Source organism: Chrysemys picta, chromosome 1, assembly GCF_011386835.1.
Source record: "Chrysemys picta bellii isolate R12L10 chromosome 1, ASM1138683v2, whole genome shotgun sequence".
Taxonomy (NCBI): Eukaryota; Metazoa; Chordata; order Testudines; family Emydidae; genus Chrysemys; species Chrysemys picta.
This window is the reverse complement of record NC_088791.1, coordinates 230,033,450-230,054,348: the sequence shown is the minus strand read 5'-3', so window position 1 is coordinate 230,054,348 and position 20,899 is coordinate 230,033,450. Positions and strand designations below refer to the sequence as shown.

The 20,899-nt window shown below is 39.1% G+C and overlaps 2 protein-coding genes across 4 annotated transcripts in view; both read left to right on the top strand.

Moving 5' to 3' along the window:
* Nucleotides 1-18,538, top strand: part of LOC112059413 (Xg glycoprotein (Xg blood group)) — a 38,034-nt gene extending 19,496 nt beyond the window's left edge. Inside the window, exons 2-8 of the mRNA XM_024104465.3 lie at nt 6,317-6,358; nt 6,742-6,792; nt 8,510-8,575; nt 12,691-12,747; nt 16,664-16,702; nt 17,035-17,154; nt 18,301-18,538. Coding sequence (XP_023960233.1) covers nt 6,317-6,358; nt 6,742-6,792; nt 8,510-8,575; nt 12,691-12,747; nt 16,664-16,702; nt 17,035-17,154; nt 18,301-18,317 — 392 coding nt within the window. The 3' untranslated portion in view covers nt 18,318-18,538. The remainder of the gene's footprint in view (nt 1-6,316; nt 6,359-6,741; nt 6,793-8,509; nt 8,576-12,690; nt 12,748-16,663; nt 16,703-17,034; nt 17,155-18,300) is intronic.
* Nucleotides 1-20,899, top strand: part of LOC101951641 (CD99 antigen) — a 514,232-nt gene that overhangs the window by 61,413 nt on the left and 431,920 nt on the right. The gene's annotated exons all lie outside the window — the stretch shown is intronic.

Genomic DNA, 20,899 nt, shown 5'->3' with positions numbered 1-20,899 from the left:
AGGTCCTTTTCTGCAGAACTGCTGCTTAGCCAGTCAGTCCCCAGCCTGTAGCGGTGTATGGGATTTTTCTATCATATGTGCTGGACTCTGCACTTGTCCTTGATGAACCTCGTCAGATTTCTTTTGGCCCAATCCTCCAATTTGTCTAGGTCTCTCTGGACCCTATCCCTATCCTCCAGCATATCTACCTCTCCCCCAGCTTAGTGTCATCTGCGAACTTGCTGAGGGTGCAATCCATCCCATCATCCAGATCATTAACGAAGATGTGGGGAAAAAAACAACCCCAGGACCAACCCCAGGGGCACTCCGCTTGATACTGGCTGCCAGCTAGACATCGAGCCGTTGATCACTACCCATTGTGCCTGATGATCTATCCAGCTTTCTATCCACCTTATAGACCAGTCATCCAATCCATACTTCTTTAACTTGCTGGCAAGAATACTGTGGGAGACTGTATCAAAAGCTTTGCTAAAGTCAAAATATATCACATCCACTGCTTTCCCCATATCCACAGAACCAGTTATCTCATCATAAAATGCAATCAGATTGGTCAGGCATGACTTGCTCTTGGTGAATCCATGCTGACTGTTCCTGATCACCTTCTTCTCCTTCAAGTGTTTCAAAATGGATTCCTTAGGGACCTGCTCCATGATTTTTCCAGGGACTGAGGTGAGGCTGACCGGTCTGTAGTTCCCTGGATTCTCCTTCTTCCCTTTTTTAAAGATGGACACTATATTTGCCTTTTTCCAAACATCTGGGACCTACTCCAATCACCACGAGTTTTCAAAGACAATGACCAATGGCTCTGCAATCACATCAGCCAACTCCCTCAGCACCCTCAGATGCATTGCATCTGGCCCCATAGAATTTTGTGTGTCCAGCTTTTCAAAATAGTCCTTAACCTATTATTTCACCACTGAGGGCTGCTCACCTTCTCGCCATACTGTGCTGACCAGTGCACAAGTCTGGGAGCTGACCTTGTCTCTGAAGACCAAGGCAAAAAAAGTATTGAGTATGTCAGCTTTTTCCACATAATCTGTCAATAGGTTGCTTCCCTCATTCAGTAAAGGTTCCACACTTTCCCTGACTTTCTTGTTGCTAACGTGCCTGGAGAAACCCTTCTTGTTACCCTTCACATCCCTTGCTAGCTGCAACTCTAATTGTGCTTTGGCCTTCCTGATTACACTCCTGCATGCTCGAGCAATATTTTTTTCATGTGCTGTGTTTGCTGTCTGCAGAAACTAGTCATGTCTCTGCTGAAAATCAAAAAGGAATCCTACAAAAAGTCAAACAGGGATACCATTTCTGAGGAGTACAAAAGAATGGCTCAAGCATGTAGGGACAAAATCAGAAAGGCTAAGATTCAGAATCAGTTACACTTAGCAAGGGACATCAAAGGCAATAAGAAGCGGTTCTATAAATAAATTAGAAGCAAGAGAAGGACAAAGGGAAGTGTAGGCCCACTACTTAGAGAAAGAGAGCTAATAATGGAGAACATCAAGAAGGCTGGGGTGTTTAATGTCTACTTTGCTTCAGTTGTCACTAGAAAGGTAAATTGTGACCAGATATTTAATATAATTAATATTAACAAAAAGGGGGAAGGAACGCATATCAAAAGAGGGAAAGAACAGGTTAAAGAGTATTTAGATAATTTAGATATATTCAAGTTGGCAGGGGGTGATGAAATTCTTCCCAGGGTTTGTAAGGAACTAGCTGAAGCAATCTTGGAGCTGTTAGCAATTATCTTTGAGAGCTCATGATGGACAGGTGAGGTCCCAGAAGACTGGAGAAGGGCAAACATAGTACCTATCTGTAAAAAGGGGAACAAATTGGACCCAGGGAATTATAGACCAGTCAGCCTAACTTAGATACCTAGAAAGATACTGAAAGAAATTATTGAGCAATCCATCTGTAAGCAGCTAGAGGATCGTAGAATTATAAGTAATAGCCTTCATGGATTTGTCAAGAACAAATCATGCCAACCCAACCTAATTTCCTTCTTTGACAGGGTTACTGGCCTAGAGAATAGGGGAGAAGAAGTATACATGATACATCTTGATTTTTATACGGCTTTTGACACTGTCCCACATGACATTCTCATGAGCAATGGAAATGTGGTCTAGATGAAATTACTATGAGGTAGTTGCAAAACTGGTTAACAGACCATGCTCAGTAGTAATCAATAGTTTGTTCCCAAACTGGGGAAGGGGGTATCCTGTGGCTTCCCACAGGGGTTAGTTCTGGGTTTGGTACTATTCAATATGTTCATTAATGACTTGGATAATGGAATTGAGAGTATGCTTATAAAACTTGCAGATGGAACCAAGCTGGGAAAGGTTGAAGTATTTTGGAGGACTGGATTAGAATTCAAAATGACCTTGACAAATGAGAGAACTGGTCTGAATTCAACAGGATAAAATGCAATAAAGACATGTTGCAAGTATTTAACTTAGAAAGCAAAAATCAAATGCACAACTACAAAATTCAGAATAATTGGCTAGTTGTTAGTACTGCTGAAAATAATCTGGGGATTCTAGTGGATCACAAATTGAATATGAGTCAATAATGTGATGCAGTTGTGAAAAAGACTACTATCATGCTGGGGTCTATAACAGGAGTGTTATATGTAAGACATGGGAGGTAATTGTCCTGCTCTACTCGGCACTGGTGATGCCTCACCGGGAGTACTGTGTCGAACTCAGGGTGTCCCACTTTAGGAAAGATGTGGACGAATTGGAGAGTATCCAAAGGAGAGCATTAAAAATGATAAAAGGTTTATAAAGGTTTAAAAAACTGGCTATGTTTAGTCTTCAGAAAAGAAGATGGGGGGAGGGGAGAGAACAACCTGATAGACTTCAAATCTATTAAGGGCTGTTATAAAGAGGACAGTGATCAGTTGTTCTCCATGTCCACTGGAGGTAGGACAAGAAGTAATGGGCTCCATCTGCAGCAAGGGAGATTTAGGTTAGCTATTAGGAAAACCTTTCTAACTATAGCTCTGGAATAGGCTTGCAAGGGAGATTGTGAAATCCCCATCATTGGAAGTTTTTAAGAACAGGTTTCACAAACACTTGTCAGGGATGGTCTAGGTTTACTTGGTCCTGCCTGAGCACAGGGGCTCAACTTGATGATTTCTCAAGGTTCCTTAAAGACCCAAATTTCTATGAAATTATGATACGCTGATCTTTATCCAAGCAGCCAATTGTACAGTTAAAGTTGGTGGATCTTTTGGACACAAGGTAAATTAAATTGGGCAACTAAATTAAACATATGGTAAAATATTATTCTCTACATAAGGCCAAATTTGCAAATAATGGATATGAGCAAAAGTTTGTATGCATTTTCTGGTCACCTGACTTAGGTACACAAATCCCTAGTGTGCTTGCACTTCAGGTTCTTTGTGCATGAACAACCATAACTAGTGAATACACATTGGTGGATTTGCATATCTAAACTGGGTGCCATTTGAATATTTTGGTCTAATTTATTTTCATTATATGACTATTAGTCAGTGGTTGAGTTCGTTTAAGTCAGTCTGAGTCTTTGGAACAGTTCAGTCTGCAAGTCTGAACAAGGATCACTGTGAGAATATAGTTAAATAGGTGCAACGTCAAAGTCAGAGGGAAAAAATCAGTACAGATGTTCACAACAAAAATATGTATGGAAGCTTTTAAGAAAAATCACTGCAATTTCTAGGACAGACCAAGCATACTAAGTACAAATCTATAGCATTAGGCTTCCATAACTGAAGCCAGTGGGGTTAGTGGAGCTGTCTGGATATTACTGAAGGTAGAGTTTGGCCCTAATTTCCCAGATGCCTACCTAGAAGATTAATATCTGCAAGTATAAAATGTAGTATAAAACAGCGTTTGGCAGGAGTTGTGTGGACTGCAGTAGAGCCTAAAATAGGGATTTAGGCACCTAAACCCCAAATTTAGGAACCTAAATACCTTTGTGTATTGAGGCTTTTCAGCATCTCTCAGAGACAATAAAAACTAGGTATCAAAACAGAAGGTTTATACAAGCAAAAATCCTAAGGACAATCCGGCTTAGGTTTATGTTTTGCTGCTACTGCTGTTAAAGTTTACAATAAAGAAAAACTCCAGGAAGGGGATGTTTGGACCAGAACCAGTTTCTATATATTGTGTTAGGAGCAAGAAGAGGAGAATGCTACCAGTTTACACTATGCTTAAGTGTATGTGTATGTATGGGGTATCCCCTGCCTTTATTATGGTTAATGAAACAAACAGATTCCCCATGCTCTCACACCTCCTTCTTGCCATCATAAACCTTCATGGTAATTGCAACTAAGGGGAATATTTTTGTGTGAGACCTTTGTTAAAATATTGGCAGCCCATCACTGAAAAACCTTAGGTCTTATTGCTTAGGACTAGAAATCTAAGAACCCACTGATTTCAATCAGGATTAGATCAGTCCCTAAGGCAGGGGAGGTAATAGCTGGATGGTGTGTAATGTTCTAAAATATTCAGTCAGTTAAATAAGAGAAAATATTACTAAGTTATGTTAACTGGATGGTCTGGTTTTGTGACCTACTTTCCCCTTCGTAGTATAGGTTTTCAGAAACAACATACTGTTGGACAAGGGTAGTCTTGTTTTATAGCTCATTCTTTGGAATTCCAGCCATATATTATCATTCCTGTCAGAGTGTGTGGCTATATAATTAAGTCCTCGAAACATGCACTTCAATTAAAGTATAATACAAGAATAAAAATGTTTTAAACTTGTACATTGTGATCCCTCTCATTTGAGGATCTCAGTATTTTACTAACGTTTATTAAGCCTTCTAAGAGCTTTGTGAGTTACCGAAGTGCCACTCTACTATTATAGGAGGCAGTGTTGCCTATTCGTGACTCTGCCATTGGTTTGTGGAGTGACCTTGGACAAATTATTTCCCTCACTGTGCCTCTATTTCTCCATCTGTAAAAGGGGGATAATGATACTCCCTTAGTAAAGCATTTGGGGCCTACTGATGAAAAGTGCTAGCTATATAAGATCTAGGCATTATTATCCCCTTTAGACAGACTGATAAACAGACACAGATCAAGTGACTTGCCTGAGGTCACACACAAAGTCAGTGGCAGAGCTGGAAATAAAAGCCATGACTTTGACTCCCAGAAACTCTTTTTTTTTCACTTTGTGCCAGCTGTTCTTGTGTTTGGTCTAAACAGATATTAAGGAGTGGATGAAGACAAATAGTGCTGCATTCTGCATGAAAGTCAATGGCTGCTTATATCATAAAGAGGTGATCTACAAAAGCTTTTCAGTTAAAGCAAAAAATGCCAACCACAACAACAAAAAGGAAATCCCAAATCAGTAACAGATCAGTAGACTCAGTTACAAGCTGTTAGGAGACAATATTTTAAATCTTTCCCAGCTTTTTTTTCCTGCCAAGTCCTCATGTCAGGATGGTGTTTTTTTCTCTTCTAACAATTAATGACATCACTAACACCTAAAACAGAGCAGGAAGATGTTGTTTTTCTTTCAGATGTTTCAGGGTGCAGTGGAGAGCAAATGGGTGTAGATAACAAACACACTTTGACAGTTGTAAATGTTGCCATATGTCAGAGGAAGAAGTTAAACTGGGCAGATTTAATTTACGAGTGATTTTAAGGCAGGTGTGTCAGTAAAACTTTTAACCAGATCTGTAAAGTTGAGCTGTTAAAACACTAATGAATTTATTAAAATCACTTTTCCTGGCTGTGGTATAACATGCCACTGGTGACACCGATTCACCCAGGGTTGTTGGCAGGGACGATCAAACCTGGGACCTCTGGAGCTTAATGCACGAGCCTCTACTCCAGGAGCAAAAAGACACATCTCATTTAACCAAGCAGGCTCATCAATCATTAGCTGGCCTAGCCACCACTGGGGGGAGACAGAGTGCCACTCTGAGCAAACAGTTTGAAAGTACTGTGCAAAATCTTGTTTCTGTTTCTTTGGACACACCGTGGGTTCCTGGCTGCTGTACTTGCCAAAGCATGCTCTTCAAAGGAATTTTTACATTTTGATTATGGGCCAAATCCTTCCTGTTCTATTGGAGTGAGTTTCCCTTTTGAATTGAATGGGCTGGTTTGTGGGATCACACAAAGGCCCCCCTGGCAGAGCGGGGCTCATGAACAGCTTCCTCTGGCATGTACCCCTTTATTGGACTTTCCACCACTAGGTGCCTGCATCCTATGCCTTGCCAGCAGAGCTCTGGTGGTGATTCACACACATAAAAATGAACACCACACTAACTGAAATAGGTATAAAATGTTCCTACACACAGACATTAATGTGTGATTTCTTTTGGTAGGTCAAGGTGATTTTGATTTATCTGATGCTCTTGATCATCCTGGTAAGTAAAACTGCAAAAAAGAAAAAAGGGGTTTGTTTCCTCTATTGTGTTCAATATTATTGCTACATCTTTAATACATTTTCCATTTTATGAAAACTGGACCACAACATAACTAATTTAATTTAAAGGAAAGGCATAAAAGTCAATGGGAAATGCTGGCTATAGCACTTTTGATAATCAGACTATTTTTAAAAATTTGCTTATATTCAGGTTCTATTTTAAAAGAATCTTGGCCATAAGACCTTAGCACTTAATTTGTGGTCTCAGTGATGCTTAAGTTTTCTTTATCTAGAATATTTATCAAGATTTACAGATGCCTCCCTTTGATGTATTGAAAAGTGTTTCAGTTTGTATTGATTTTATGGTCTCACTGTGTCTCATAGAGGAAACAATTACCAAGAAGCCTCCACCGGCTACCAAAAGGCCAGTGTTTGGTGAGTAATAAATTTAAATTGGCTAATGGTTCATGACAATGATCTCACATTTGTAGTTTCTACCAGTTTCATCGTGATGTGTGCCATGTGCAGCATCTGAGATCAAGATTGTGCGATAACTGTCTAAGTATCAAGTACTGTATAGGTTAAAAAAAAGTATTAAAGGAACTCTCTTGGACATTTACCAAATAATAAGAGTTCCTTAATGGGTATAATATGGCTTTAGACAGTGACTGGACAACACTGAAATTGTATTGGCTGATAATTTTTGGTAATCTCTTACCTGCCCTGAAATCTCCAAGGAACATACAAATAGTCAACTGTAGCTTTTGTATTTGCCTTACTAAACATTTGTGCAGGGAAAAAGACAAGTCCACAACAAATGACTTTTAAAAAATGTTATTCGTGTTGAGACTAAAGTCTTATATGCGTGGGACTTTTTAAAATTTGATGGACCCCCTCTTCTGGCATTCATTGTTAGCGTGGCTTTTAATAGTTCCACAACAGGCTATGCCAATGAACAGAAAAGAGCTGTGAATGGTAAAGGAGGACTAGAAAGTTTTAAAGCCATAAACTCTGGAGGAGATTGGATGTGACAAACTAATTTTAAAAGGGTAAATCTTTTTTTCTCATTCTCTCCATTTAAAAATACCTTTTATTTGATTATGATATTCCACATACTACACTGAAAGAAAATTAAAGTTCTAAAATGAAGCATTCAGAATCAGGAAATGGATAAGGTTGCCATGAAATCTTAATTTAGCTCCCTTGTGACTATGAATTATGGTAAAGTCTTTCACTACACAATCACAGTTTTTTCCCCCTCAGGAATCCTGTCTCATTCAGTGCACAAGTTGGACATTGTTCTATGTATGTGGCAGCTGTTAAATATTTGTATTGTCACTATGCGGTGCATGGCTTCATGTTTTATACATTGCAGTGTCCCAGCCCCCACATTGCATGAGGCCAAAAGTCCTTTCTTACCTCTGTCTCTTACACCATACACTGAACAAATAATATAGTGCATGGAGCAGGACCGCTGCCTCATTTACTCATAAAAATCTAGATAGATGTACTCTCCCACTTTCCCTGCTTCATTACACTACATCTTTGGTGAAAGGGGTGGGGTTCTATGTCTCTGTGAATGGGGTGGGGTTCTTCTAGATTAAGGAGCCCCTCCTTTATGTATCTCTACATATTATTCAGAAGGAGTCACTGTCCTTTTAGAGCTCCGCCTCATTCCATACTCACCCTCAAAGACCATATTTCACACAGACCTGCACACTCTAAATGAAATTCCACTCAACATTTCTGTGCATGTGCAACTGCAATAGAAGTTGAGAGATTGTCTACTGAATGGAAAATTCCACTCAACTTGCGTGCACACATGTGCAGCACCAATGGAATGCTGGCAGATTGTTAGTATAACAAAAAACAATGCACAGGCATGAAGCATGTTTTAAAATCTTTACAACTTGTCCAAAGCAAAACTGATTTTCACCAGATCCCAGAAAGGCATATGAGCTACTTGGGGACTCTGTCCTCTGATTAAATGTGTCTCCCCCCACCCCCCCACGCACTATATTCCTACTCAAAGTAGCTGAACAGTTTTTGCTCAAACATTCTAAAAATGTGCTCCTGGGCTGAGAACAAAGGTGTCCAGTGTTTGACCAAAAGGTAAAGATTATTAAAATCTTGAAATCTTTATTGCTAATAGATGATCATCCAAAACCTCACCCACGTCCTCCTCACAAGCCGCAGCCGGGAAGCTATGGCAATGATGGTAAGAATATTTTTGTGCATTAAAAATAAATGAGGCTGCAACTGGTTAATTTTGGTTTGCATTTGTTGTTGGACATTGTGCTATGATAATGAAAATATTTATTTTTATTAGATGCTTATGGGATCAACATGTTTATTTCTGATTTTAAAATTTATTTTTTGACATATAAAATATAGCTTGTGTATCTATTATAGATATGCTGGTCTGGACACCACATTTCACTGAGTTTTTTATTTACAGCACAGATTCAACCTCCTTGTAGTTTTATAAAGAATTTGGTATAGCGCCCCAAATTTACAGCTCATAAATTCTGGGTAAAGACAAAATTTTATAAGAATCTTCACGTAAATTTGTGAATTACTTTGAGTTAAAATTAATTTAAAATTAACTATTTAAAACATGTGTCCCAGTATGTCTCACCTTTTTGTTCCTAACTAAAACACCACAGCTTTCAAAAAATGTTCTTTCCCCTTATTCTTCATCACTGTTACTTTCTCCATCGTCATGCTTAATGAGAAATATTTTGGAGATTGAATGGCTAGTCTGGAATCTAAACTTTTATTTTAAAAGATACAATGCTTTGAGCCTTCATGGTTGTGAAGAAAACTTTGAACTGTAAACTGAAATGCAGCTCATCCATATATCCCCAGCACACAGAACTGTCTTGAAATTTTGCTAGCAAGGCATTGGAGAATGATGTGGGCAATAATCCTTCTTTCCATGTAATGCAGTGGAGGTAAAATTCTCAAAATACTGAGTCATCTTCTGTGAGTTGCTAAAGCACTTGCACATGACCTGCCCCAACATATTTCCACTCTTCTTAAACAATTGCTTTACATTTCCTATTTAAAACTACCATTTCACTCCTTCTCCAAAGTGCCTTCTGTTTACTCTCTTCTTTGTCTTCTTTTAGACAAAGACCTTTATTTAAGAGAGGCCCCTGGTGGTGGTATTCCCTAAAAGTTTTGTAGTATGTTAGACTGCTTTTTATCATGCTTTCACATTTCAGAAAATAATTCCCCCAGCATCAGATTTAAGATGGTTAGACTACTAGAAATTAGAGATTGAAAACAATAATAACCATGGGTGAAATTATCAGAAGTACCTAAGGTCCCATTTTCTAAAGTGATACAGGTGTTTAGACTCCTAAGCAGCTAATTGCTTTTGAACCAGGATTTAGGATTGTAAATCATAGGCACATTTTAAAATATTAGTCCATATCTTTACATGTTTATAAATATTTGCCCATTTAGTCATCTCTTAGCCAAACTCTTATTCTTTTCTCATAAATCAACCCCTTAATTCCTCTTGTTATATCTGTAGCTGTATTCAGTTTGTTTATGTCTTCCTAAGAGTGAGGAGCCTGGAGCTGTGTGCAGTTAATCCAGCTGTGATCTCATAGGTCCCAGTTCAACAAGGTACTTAAGCATATTTGTAACTTCAAGCATAAGAGTAGTCCCAAATAAATGGGGACTAGTCTCATGCTTATAATTACACACGTGCTTAAACATGTTGTTGAATCAGGGCTGTACGGAGGGATTATTACTTCCCGGTTCTGTTATACTATGCCTTTGCATTTGTAGGCCAAAAAATTGCCATGGCTTGTTTTACTGTCGTATAACACACATTTCAAAATCAGGCATGATATACTATCCTCTCTCATCCCTACATCTTTTAGCATTTCCAGGTTTCTTTCTTCCATTTGATACCTGTTTCCTCAGATGTTAGTCTATATTTTTCAAAATTGAATCTCGTTTTGTCCCGTCCCCCCCATACTTATTTTATTTAATCTTTTTAAGGCCTTCTTTATTATTATTTTTTGCTCATATTGGTGTTTGAAGCGCCTTCAAATTATTATTATTATTGGTTAATTTTATTAATGTGTTGCCTTAATATCTCTTTTAGATAAATAAAATACCCAATTCAATCCACTATAGTTTATTATTTTTCTTTACTTTTGGTTCCTTCAGACAATTTTCCATCCACATTTTGGTCTCTGGTTCCTGCATGATACCCATAATATCCCACAATCCTTCCCTGATGTCAGTATCTGATATGTTCATAATGGTGGAGCTGGCTAAAAAACGCAAAATATTTTTCTCAAAAATTGTGGTGGGTTTTTTTTCTTATTTTCACTGAAGATTGAAATTTTTTGACTAACATTTTGTAGTCAGCAGGAATTCTCTGGTGCCAAGAAAATCAGGCTCAGGATGTTTGGCCCTTCTTGCGACTGTTTTAATTAATGAGGAGGACCTTTTCTGAATCTATTAGAGGAAAAATCAGCAATGGACTATAAAAATCCCAAAGTTTTACACTTCTTGTTTACATTTGTATGCACTTTTGAAACTTTGGCCTTCCTTCCTTCTAATAATATTTATTATCAATAGACGACCACCCAAAACCTCAGCCATATCTACCTGCTCACCCGCAACCAGGAAGGTATAACAATTCTGTTAAGAATATTTTCTCCTAAGAATGTTAGAACCAAAAATTATTTAGGTCAGATTTTTATTTATATTGATTCAGATTTTTATTCATTTATTTATGGATGGTATACTTGTGGAGATTATGGAAGGGGGAGACATGAATCAGGGCCCTTATTGTACCCTGGGTGATCACTACTTCCCACCACCCAACACAGATGTAATGAGGTTGAGTAGTGTCCGCAAAAGAGAAACTAAAACAACTAATTATTCCTCAAAGAAGGTTTTTAATGATTTACGACTATAAAAGCAACATAGACAGAATAAGAAGAGAATAATTAAAGACCAGCACTGAATTAGGATTAATATAAAAGGTTATACTGAAGACAGGCACAGTGACATGCAAAGCTACTATCACTTATCAACTACTAGCTCTACCTGTGCTGTGCCCGTTCCCAGCAAGGCACCAGAACCTATACAGTTATTATATATTGAGTAACTATTTACTACTACTATTCCTAAGCAATTTACTACTACTATTACCCAACTTACTTTTACTTCTAAACAATATACTAGTATAATTAAACTATAGTATCGATACAGATTTAAGATTAACCAGGCCAAGCACAACCAGACTTCTTTGCTTCAAAACCTTACCCTGCATTTTCCCGAGAATACGTTACCCTTCAGTCAACCGCTTTCCGCACTGGCCAGGCACAGATAATTGGTGAAGCACATGTCCCTTCGGTTCAAGGTGTGTGTGTGAGCCTGATCAAAGAGAGATCTCTTTTAGGTCAATACACACAGAGACAGACACCTGCGCCTTTGCACCTCTTTATACATTGTTTTTTGGCTGTGTTCCAAAGCAGGTCAACCAATTAAGGTGGCCAAATGTCTTAGTGTGGTATTTTGCGGTTGTTTTGATCTTATGAACTGTGCACCTGTGCCCAGCTCATCTTTTCTTTATGTGGCTAGTTGTGGTCAATTCGCTAGACTCAAATTTTGAGTCAGCCTAAAGAAGTATCCGGTTGCAGTGCATAGTAACTACAAGTCCGTATCTAATTTCACAGAGCTTCCTTTTTTGCTTAATCTTAGTCTATAAAGCTTCCTAGCTAGATTTTGCTTATGCTTGCAGGATTTTATTGCGCTCGCTCTTTGCAGCTTCCTGGAAGTTTGATACATTAATCACAATACTCTGATGGGGCACTTATTTATTAACCAATGTAGGGAACTTTTGGTTTGCTATGTGCTTGTTTGCTTGTTTGTTTGTTCAACGTTCCAGGTCCACTTTTTGAAAAAGGTTACTGGGTCTCAGTGTCTGTTTAACAAAGTAGAACTAGCCTGAACAATTTACAAGATATTGGACCTAAAATCATGTTGATAATCATCTTGTTTTCCCTTCCACTCCTGTTGACAAATTTAGCTGTACCTATCCTGGGAATGGATAGGAACCAAAAATTTTCTATTGACATGACTGGAATTCTAGCCTTCAAATAGATTCTAATGGTTGACCTTGAGGTGAAAGACACAAAGTGGGCTCTATGCCCAAAAGGTCTGCCTCCACTTAAGGATCCTGGGGGAATGATCCTCTCCTAGGACACCAAGAATAAACAGGTCATGGTAGTGGAAGGGAGGGGGAAAAGCTGAAATTTCAGATAAGTTTGAATAATGAATAACAATCTAATTTTACAGACCGCTTCAGTGACTTAGATCTCAATGATGGGAAACCTCTACCCCCAAGGCCTGCAGGTACAGTATGCCAATTCTGTTGAATATTTCACAACCTCTCTCATATAGTCATATCCCACAGCTGCCTGTTTTTGCTTTAGACTTGTATGTAGCTGGTATAGGGCCAGATTCTCCTACTCTTACACATATTGAGCAATCTCTTGCTCCACAAATAGTGCTAAAAGATGTCGAGTGGTCAATCCTGAAGAGATAAATCACTTTAAGAACATGCTTAAGCAGGATGGATTTGAATTAAATCACTAGTCAGGAAGACTCGATTTAATCATGGTTTTCTACATAAAAGTGCATTCTTGTTGGTTGTTATAATCCTAATACATATTCTTCACAACTCAGAGATAGATGTAGGTTACATTTTTAGAAGGTAAACACTATACATTTTTAAACAGATGATTTATTTTGAAAACTTTTCAGATTAGTTTTACAGCTATATCAGAAAATGAATGATTGGTTATTTAATTTACCGAAGGTAACTGAAGCAAATATTTATGAAGTCATTGGGAGGTGAAGTATCTCCAATTCCACAGGTTAATCATTAATATTTGGAGGATTTTCTTGCCATGTTGTATTAAGAGGAGAACATCACAAGATAGACATTTAAATTGTTTTATTTAACTAAAACAACAATGTTAAGTATTCTGGATTTTTTTCTTCAACCGCAAACATATAATATTTTAACAAAACAAGTGTATGTCCCTCGCTTCTCACATTTATCTCCAGACTTCTTCTCCTTGTCCAGCTCTATTCCACCCCCAACAATCTTCTATTCATTGAACTTTTTGAGACTTTGCACTTTTAGAGAGAGGTAAGGGATTGACTCTGTGTACACAAATTTGCAGAGGGACAATAGAGTTGAGGTCTATTATTTCTCACTGCTATATATTATTTATTTATTTTAAAACATTTTTGCTGTTAACAAGCATGTTACCTCTGGAGACACAAATCCACAGTTTGAGAACTGCAAAACTAAGCATTTCTGATGGTATCTTCTAGACTGAGCACTGACTTCCATTGGGTAGATAGAAAGATTAACCTAAATAATCTATACAGAAGCCTGTGGAACCCCATAAAATTGGGTCCCTAATCCATAGAATCATAGAATCATAGAATATCAGAGTTGGAAGGGACCTCAAGAGGTCCAACCCCCTGCTCAAAGCAGGACCAATTCCCAGCTAAATCATCCCAGCCAGGGCTTTGTCAAGCTGGGCCTTAAAAACCTCCAAGGAAGGAGACTCCACCACCTCCCTAGGTAACGCATTCCAGTGTTTCACCACCCTCCTAGTGAAATAGTTTTTCCTGATATCCAACCTGGACTTCCCCCACCGCAACTTGAGACCATTGCTCCTTGTTCTGTCATCTGCCACCACTGAGAACAGCCGAGCTCCATCCTCTTTGGAACCCCCCTTCAGGTAGTTGAAGGCTGCTATCAAATCCCCCCTCATTCTTCTCTTCTGGAGACTAAACAATCCCAGTTCTCTCAGCCTCTCCTCATAAGTCATATGCTCCAGACCCCTAATCATTTTTGTTGCCCTCCGCTGGACTCTTTCCAATTTTTCCACATCCTTCTTGTAGTGTGGGGCCCAAAACTGGACACAGTATTCCAGATGAGGCCTCACCAATGTCGAATAAAGGGGAACGATCACGTTCCTCGATCTGCTGGCAATGCCCCTACTTATACAGCCCAAAATGCCGTTAGCCTTCTTGGCAACAAGAGCACACTGTTGACTCATATCCAGCTTCTCGTCCACTGTGACCCCTAGGTCCTTTTCAGCAGAACTGCTACCTAGCCATTCGGTCCCAGTCTGTAGCAGTGCATGGGATTCTTCCGTCCTAAGTGCAGGACTCTGCACTTGTCCTTGTTGAACCTCATCAGGTTTTTTTCTGCCCAATCCTCTAATTTGTCTAGGTCCCTCACGCCTCCTAGTTTAGTGTCATCTGCAAACTTGCTGAGAGTGCAGTCCACACCATCCTCCAGATCATTAATAAAGATATTAAACAAAACCGGCCCCAGGACCGACCCTTGGGGCACTCCACTTGAAACCGGCTGCCAACTAGACATGGAGCCATTGATCACTACCCGTTGAGCCCGACGATCTAGCCAGCTTTCTATCCACCTTACAGTCCATTCATCCAGCCCATACTTCTTTAACTTGGTGGCAAGAATACTGTGGGAGACAGTATCAAAAGCTTTGCTAAAGTCAAGAAATAACACATCCACTGCTTTCCCCTCATCCACAGAGCCAGTTATCTCATCATAGAAGGCAATTAGGTTAGTCAGGCACGACTTCCCCTTCGTGAATCCATGCTGACTGTTCCTGATCACTTTCCTTTCCTCTAAATGTTTCATAATTGATTCCTTGAGGACCTGCTCCATGATTTTTCCAGGGACTGAGGTGAGGCTGACTGGCCTGTAGTTCCCCGGATCCTCCTTCTTCCCTTTTTTAAAGATGGGCACTACATTAGCCTTTTTCCAGTCATCTGGGACCTCCCCCGATCGCCATGAGTTTTCAAAAATAATGGCTAATGGCTCTGCAATCTCACCCGCCAACTCCTTTAGCACCCTCGGATGCAGCGCATCCGGCCCCATGGACTTGTGCACGTCCAGTTTTTCTAAATAGTCCCGAACCACTTCTTTCTCCAAAGAGGGCTGGTCACCTTCTCCCCATGCTGTACTGCCCAGTGCAGCAATCTGGGAGCTGACCTTGTGCGTGAAGACAGAGGCAAAAAAATCATTGAGTACATTAGCTTTTTCCACATCCTCGGTCACTAGGTTGCCTCCCTCATTCAGTAAGGGGCCCACACTTTCCTTGATTTTCTTCTTGTTGCTAACATACCTGAAGAAACCCTTCTTGTTACTCTTAATATCTCTTGCTAACTGCAACTCCAAGTGTGATTTGGCCTTCCTGATTTCACTCCTGCACGCCTGAGCAATATTTTTATACTCCTCCCTGGTCATTTGTCCAATCTTCCACTTCTTATAAGCCTCTTTTTTGCGTTTTAGATCAGCAAGGATTTCACTGTTTAGCCAAGCTGGTCGCCTGCCATATTTACTATTCTTTCTACACATCGGGATGGTTTGTTCCTGCAACCTCAATAAGGATTCTTTAAAACATGAACTAGTGGAACTCATTTACAAAACTTTTCTTAAACATTACATGAATATATTGTCTCATACTATAGAATTAGAATTTATAATCCCTATTCCATGATGAGATACCTTTGAGCTATAATGTATCTTAATTAAAACTATCTTTAGATAGGTTTTTTTCCTCAAAAAACATTTTATCAAAAATCCCATTTAAATAAAAAAAATCCGATTTTTAAATTTTTTTTTAAAATCATTGATTTTTATCCACCTTGTGCTTAAGTGCTTTGCTGGGTTGGAAAGGGTCTTCTGCACCTTGCAGGATTGGGCCCATAGTCCGGTTGAATTCAGTGGGACTACTTACAGATTAAGGGGCTGTTCAGAGGGTGTCAAGGTGGAAGCATTGGACCTATAGTGAGTTAGCCAATGGCTCCCCGGGTGGTTGTCTGTCAGTGGAGACTAGCCAAAGTGTCGCAGTGCTCTGGCTACTCCGCTGTCTCATACCCCATGCTGGCAGCTGTCTTTTATTTGAAATTTACAACATTTTTTATGAAGGTGGATAAGCAGTTTCAGCCCCATTTTATTGGGTGGGGGGTGATCAGTATTATCATTCTGAGGAAATTAAGACAGAGGAGTGACACAATGTGCCTCCAAAAAGTTAAGGTTTAAATCAGGATTAGAACCCGCATTTCCTTACTCCCACTCCCCAGTTCTAACCAAATATCATTTTGCAGGCTGCCTCTGGATGGGATTTGTTGTTGTTTTGCTGTATGTTAGCTGTGACTTTTCTCCAAAAGGTTTCTTCCAACAATGAAGTTATTTCCTCTTTTCCAGGAGAAAAGGAGAGTAATGTCAATCATGGTGGAAACACTGGTCAGTAAACACTTATATACATATTATCTTATAGTATATTTAGGACAGTCTTAGCTGAACCAAAAGAGTTTTAAAACCCATATAAAACATATGTGTAGATAAGTCACTATTTTCTTGTCTGTAGTAATATTGTGGTTTCTGGTCCTTATATATATTTTTAAAAATGTTTTATTTCATGCTGCAAATGAAATTTAAAAGTTGTATGAACCCTTTCTCGTGTCAAACTGTGTTTGCAATGATTTGCTATTATGGGTCAGTGTCCACTTTATGTACTCTATAATAAGGATGCTTTTTTGTTGCTTCTGAAGAAAATACGTTTTTTCGTCCAATAGATTCTGGAGTAATTGCTGGAGTTACGTCACCTGTGATTTCTGTGCTTGTGCTGTTAGTTGTTGGATCAGTAGCTGGTTACACAGCTTACAAGAAGAAGCAACTCTGTTTTAAAGCTAATGGTAAGAATTACACTAGCTTTTTTGTTCTCTTTTTGGAACTGTGGCAGATCCTGATTGAAACAGCACTTTCTTATTTCTTGTAATATAAATTAAAACCATCTTGTACATTCTTTTTGTACGTTATATACTTTGGTGCTGTTGTTTTTGTACCACAGAAAACATTAGCTGAAAATGTGTGTAGTGTATGTAGGTGGATGGGCATGGAGGGAATAAGTGACCTATATATATCTGTTTCAGTCTCTGAGTTTGGATAATAAAATATAGTGCACCTGGTTTAAAGAATTCAATTTACTCCACTCAAATAGTTGCAAGACCTATAATGTTTTGAGTAGTAATTGCAGCTTCATTGTTCATCTTTAGTTTTTGTATTGCAATTGCACAACCAATATGCTATGTGCTTCCCAGAGTGGAAGACACTATCTCTGCCCTGAAGAATGCAGGGTCCTGAATATGAATTTATATTTAAAATATTTTTATTCCCAGACACAAACTTAATGAAATTGAAATTAAAGTTGAAAATTCATGGATGTGATGGTCAGTCAGTCAGATGCTGCCCGATAAGAACTGCAAATGTAATAATGAATTAAATATTTAGGTGGGATTTTCAAAGGTGCTTACAGCTGGCCTAACTTGGCTTCCATTGAAGTCAATGGGAGTTTTACTATTGACTTCCGTGAGAGCAGATTTTGTTTTTGAAAATCCCAATTTTAGCATTGTTTTCTAGGTTTGCAAGGGATATTTGTTAACAGTTAGCATGCCTACTCTTTCCACAAATTTGAAATAAACCATTGAAATGATAAAATTCCTAGGTCCTCAGTGTCAGAGAGTGTGATGGTGGGTGGGAGTGGAAGTTGCAGTGGTACAAGGCAGCTGCAACTTTCCCTGCAGCAAAGGGGGGGGGGGGGGGCTATATAGGAGGGCATGGCAGACCCAAAAAAGGGGTAGGATTATAGCATCAGTGCATCCCCTGAGCAGCCTCTGCCATCGGATCCTATAGAGCCCACAGCAGGAGCAGTGAGAGAGGACAAAGGTTATCTGTTCTTCCGTAGGGGCAGGGAGGAGCTGTAGTAAAGGATAGAGATGTATAGATCTGAATAAGCATCCATACCAGAATATTAAAATTTTCTTTACAATTTTCCATTTTAGGTGGGACAACTGTGTAAGCTGGCAAGAGAGGAATTGCCCAGTGATAATGAATATTTTCTGCACAACACCGGACTACTTATTGTTAAGATGTACTTAAGTAATATATGAATGGGTAACATAGTACAATCTGATGCATATTATACATATGAATGTATATTTTGATTCAGATGCTAACTCTGTGATAATTCCTCAATTATGTGCTATAATATTTTTCTAAGGTTAAAGGTTTGTGTCTGAGCATTGGGTTCACAGACTATTCAGTGTTTTTTCTATGCCTATTTTTTTTAATACTTTAGGTGATGAGAAAAAAGGAACTTCCGCCTATGTGTTGTATTGATGTTCTCTTGTATATTTGTATTTTTTATAAAGTTTGAGGCAAATACTTGAAGTTTTGGAAAAAGTTTAAAGATTTTACTTTCCTTTATTTTATACTTTACATCTGAATTCTGCTGAATAGAAAAATCTATAGTTGAAAAAAGCATTTTCATCCTTCATTTTTCAAAAAATGACAAGGGAGATGTACTGTGTACTGCAAAATCACTGATAGAAAGGAAGCCCCAAACCATATATGAGGGGCACACATTGATTTTTAAGGAAATGTGTTTAGCTCCACTTAAGTTCTGCAAATCTTGCTTGAACCCTGCTTCTTTTCTATGAAATTTCTTAATATAGAAAGGGCTAGTTCCAGAATCCATTAGAGTCAATGGGTGCCCTCGCATTGTCTTTAATGGGCTGAATCAGCCCCATAGGTACTGGTTTTCAGGAAATTTGAAGACCCTGTAATAGAAACTAAATTGCGGTAGTTCTTTAAATCAGTCATGATAATCACCACATTACTGGCCTTTTTTACAAAAACAGTCAGAATTTTCTGGTGGAGGAAGGAATCAATTTGATTACAGATGTAGTATGCAAGGAGAATGCTTGTGGGTGGGAAACATGATGCTTTGAATTCTAAGCCCCATCTTGAGTCACATATAACCAATCTGTTAAATTTTATCTTTTTGATATGTTTGTTGTTCTTATGATTTTAATCATGTAGTCTCTATTCATCTTTAAACTCAGCATTTTCACCTTTATTTTACAAATGAACTACCATATATACTCATTCATTAGCCTGTTCGTTTATAAGCCGATCCCCCAAGGTGGTTAGGTAAAAATAGCAAAAACTGTATGACCCTTTCATAAGCTGACCCTATATTTCAGGGGTTGGCAAACTTTGGCTCCTGGCCTGTTAGGGTAAGCCACTAGCGGGCCTAGAAGTTTTGTTTACTTGGAGCGTCTGCAGGCATGGAACCCCTCAGCTCCCAGTGTCTGCGGTTTGCCGTTCCCAGCCAATGGGAGCTGCGGGAAGCGCCAGCTCCCAGTGTCCAGAGTTTGCCATTCCCAGCCAATGGGAGCTGCGGGATGTGCCACTTCCTGCAGCTCCCATTGGCTGGGAACGGCAAACCACGGACACTGGGAGCTGAGGGGCTTTGTGCCTGCAGATGCTCCAAGTAAACAAAACGTCCCGACCCGCTAGTGGCTTCCCCTAATGGGCTAGGAGCCAAAGTTTGCCAATCCCCGCTATATTTCAAAAGCTGGCATCACAAGAAACACTCAAAAGTTTTGCTAGAATTATTTTAATGTAATCTAACGAAAAAGCTGTTGTTGTTATAATAATAACTGAACAAATATGTATTCACCTTCAAAATGACAGTCAGTATTTAAAATCAGTAAATGGATATTTAAAACAAGTAACTTAGAACAATATGAGACTTTAGAAAGGCTTAAAATCCTTCAAAGTCTGAATCAGTCTCTGATTCACCAAACAGTTCATTAAACTCGGCTTCAGTCACAGTTGCATCTGCACTGTCATCATAGATGTCGGCAGTGTCGTCTTCAGACTCATATTCCTTCTCATCATCAGCCTCTGTTGTGCCATCATCATCAAATATGGCATCATCTTCTGACTCGTTGAGTGCATTGCTGATACAGCATTTCCTAAACGATTTTTCTATCATTTCCGAGCGAATGGACAGCCAAGCATACTTGATCCACTGGGCGACCAGATTGATTTCAGGCTTCCTAAGATTCCCGCCTTTTGTCAACTTCGCCATGCCGGAGCACATCCATTCAGACCACATTTTGCGTAGCCTGTCTTTAAAGGGTTTGTTCTGGCAGACATCAAGCGGTTGTAGAACTGAAGTTAAGCCTCCAGGTATTGCAGCCAAAGTAGTTTTCATATTTTTGGCCACATTTTTCACCTCATCCATCTTGTGTGTCCTGAACATGTCCCAAATGAACATAGCAGGTTTCTTGAAAAGTGCTCCTGGGTCTCTCATTCCACACTTTTCTCAGCCATTCAATAGTCCCACTTTCATCCATCCATCCCTTTTCGTGTGCACATACGATGACACCAGCAGGAAATTTCATGTTTTTAGGCAAGGTTTTTCTTTTAAAAATAACAACAGGAGGGAGCTTTGATCCATTTGCCAAACATGATAAAACCACCGTAAAATGGATTTTTTCATGGTCAGTGGTTTTAATTAAAACTCTTTTTTCACCAACACCGGTTACCATTCTGTTGCTCGGGAGATCGAATGTCATTGGTGTTTTGTCC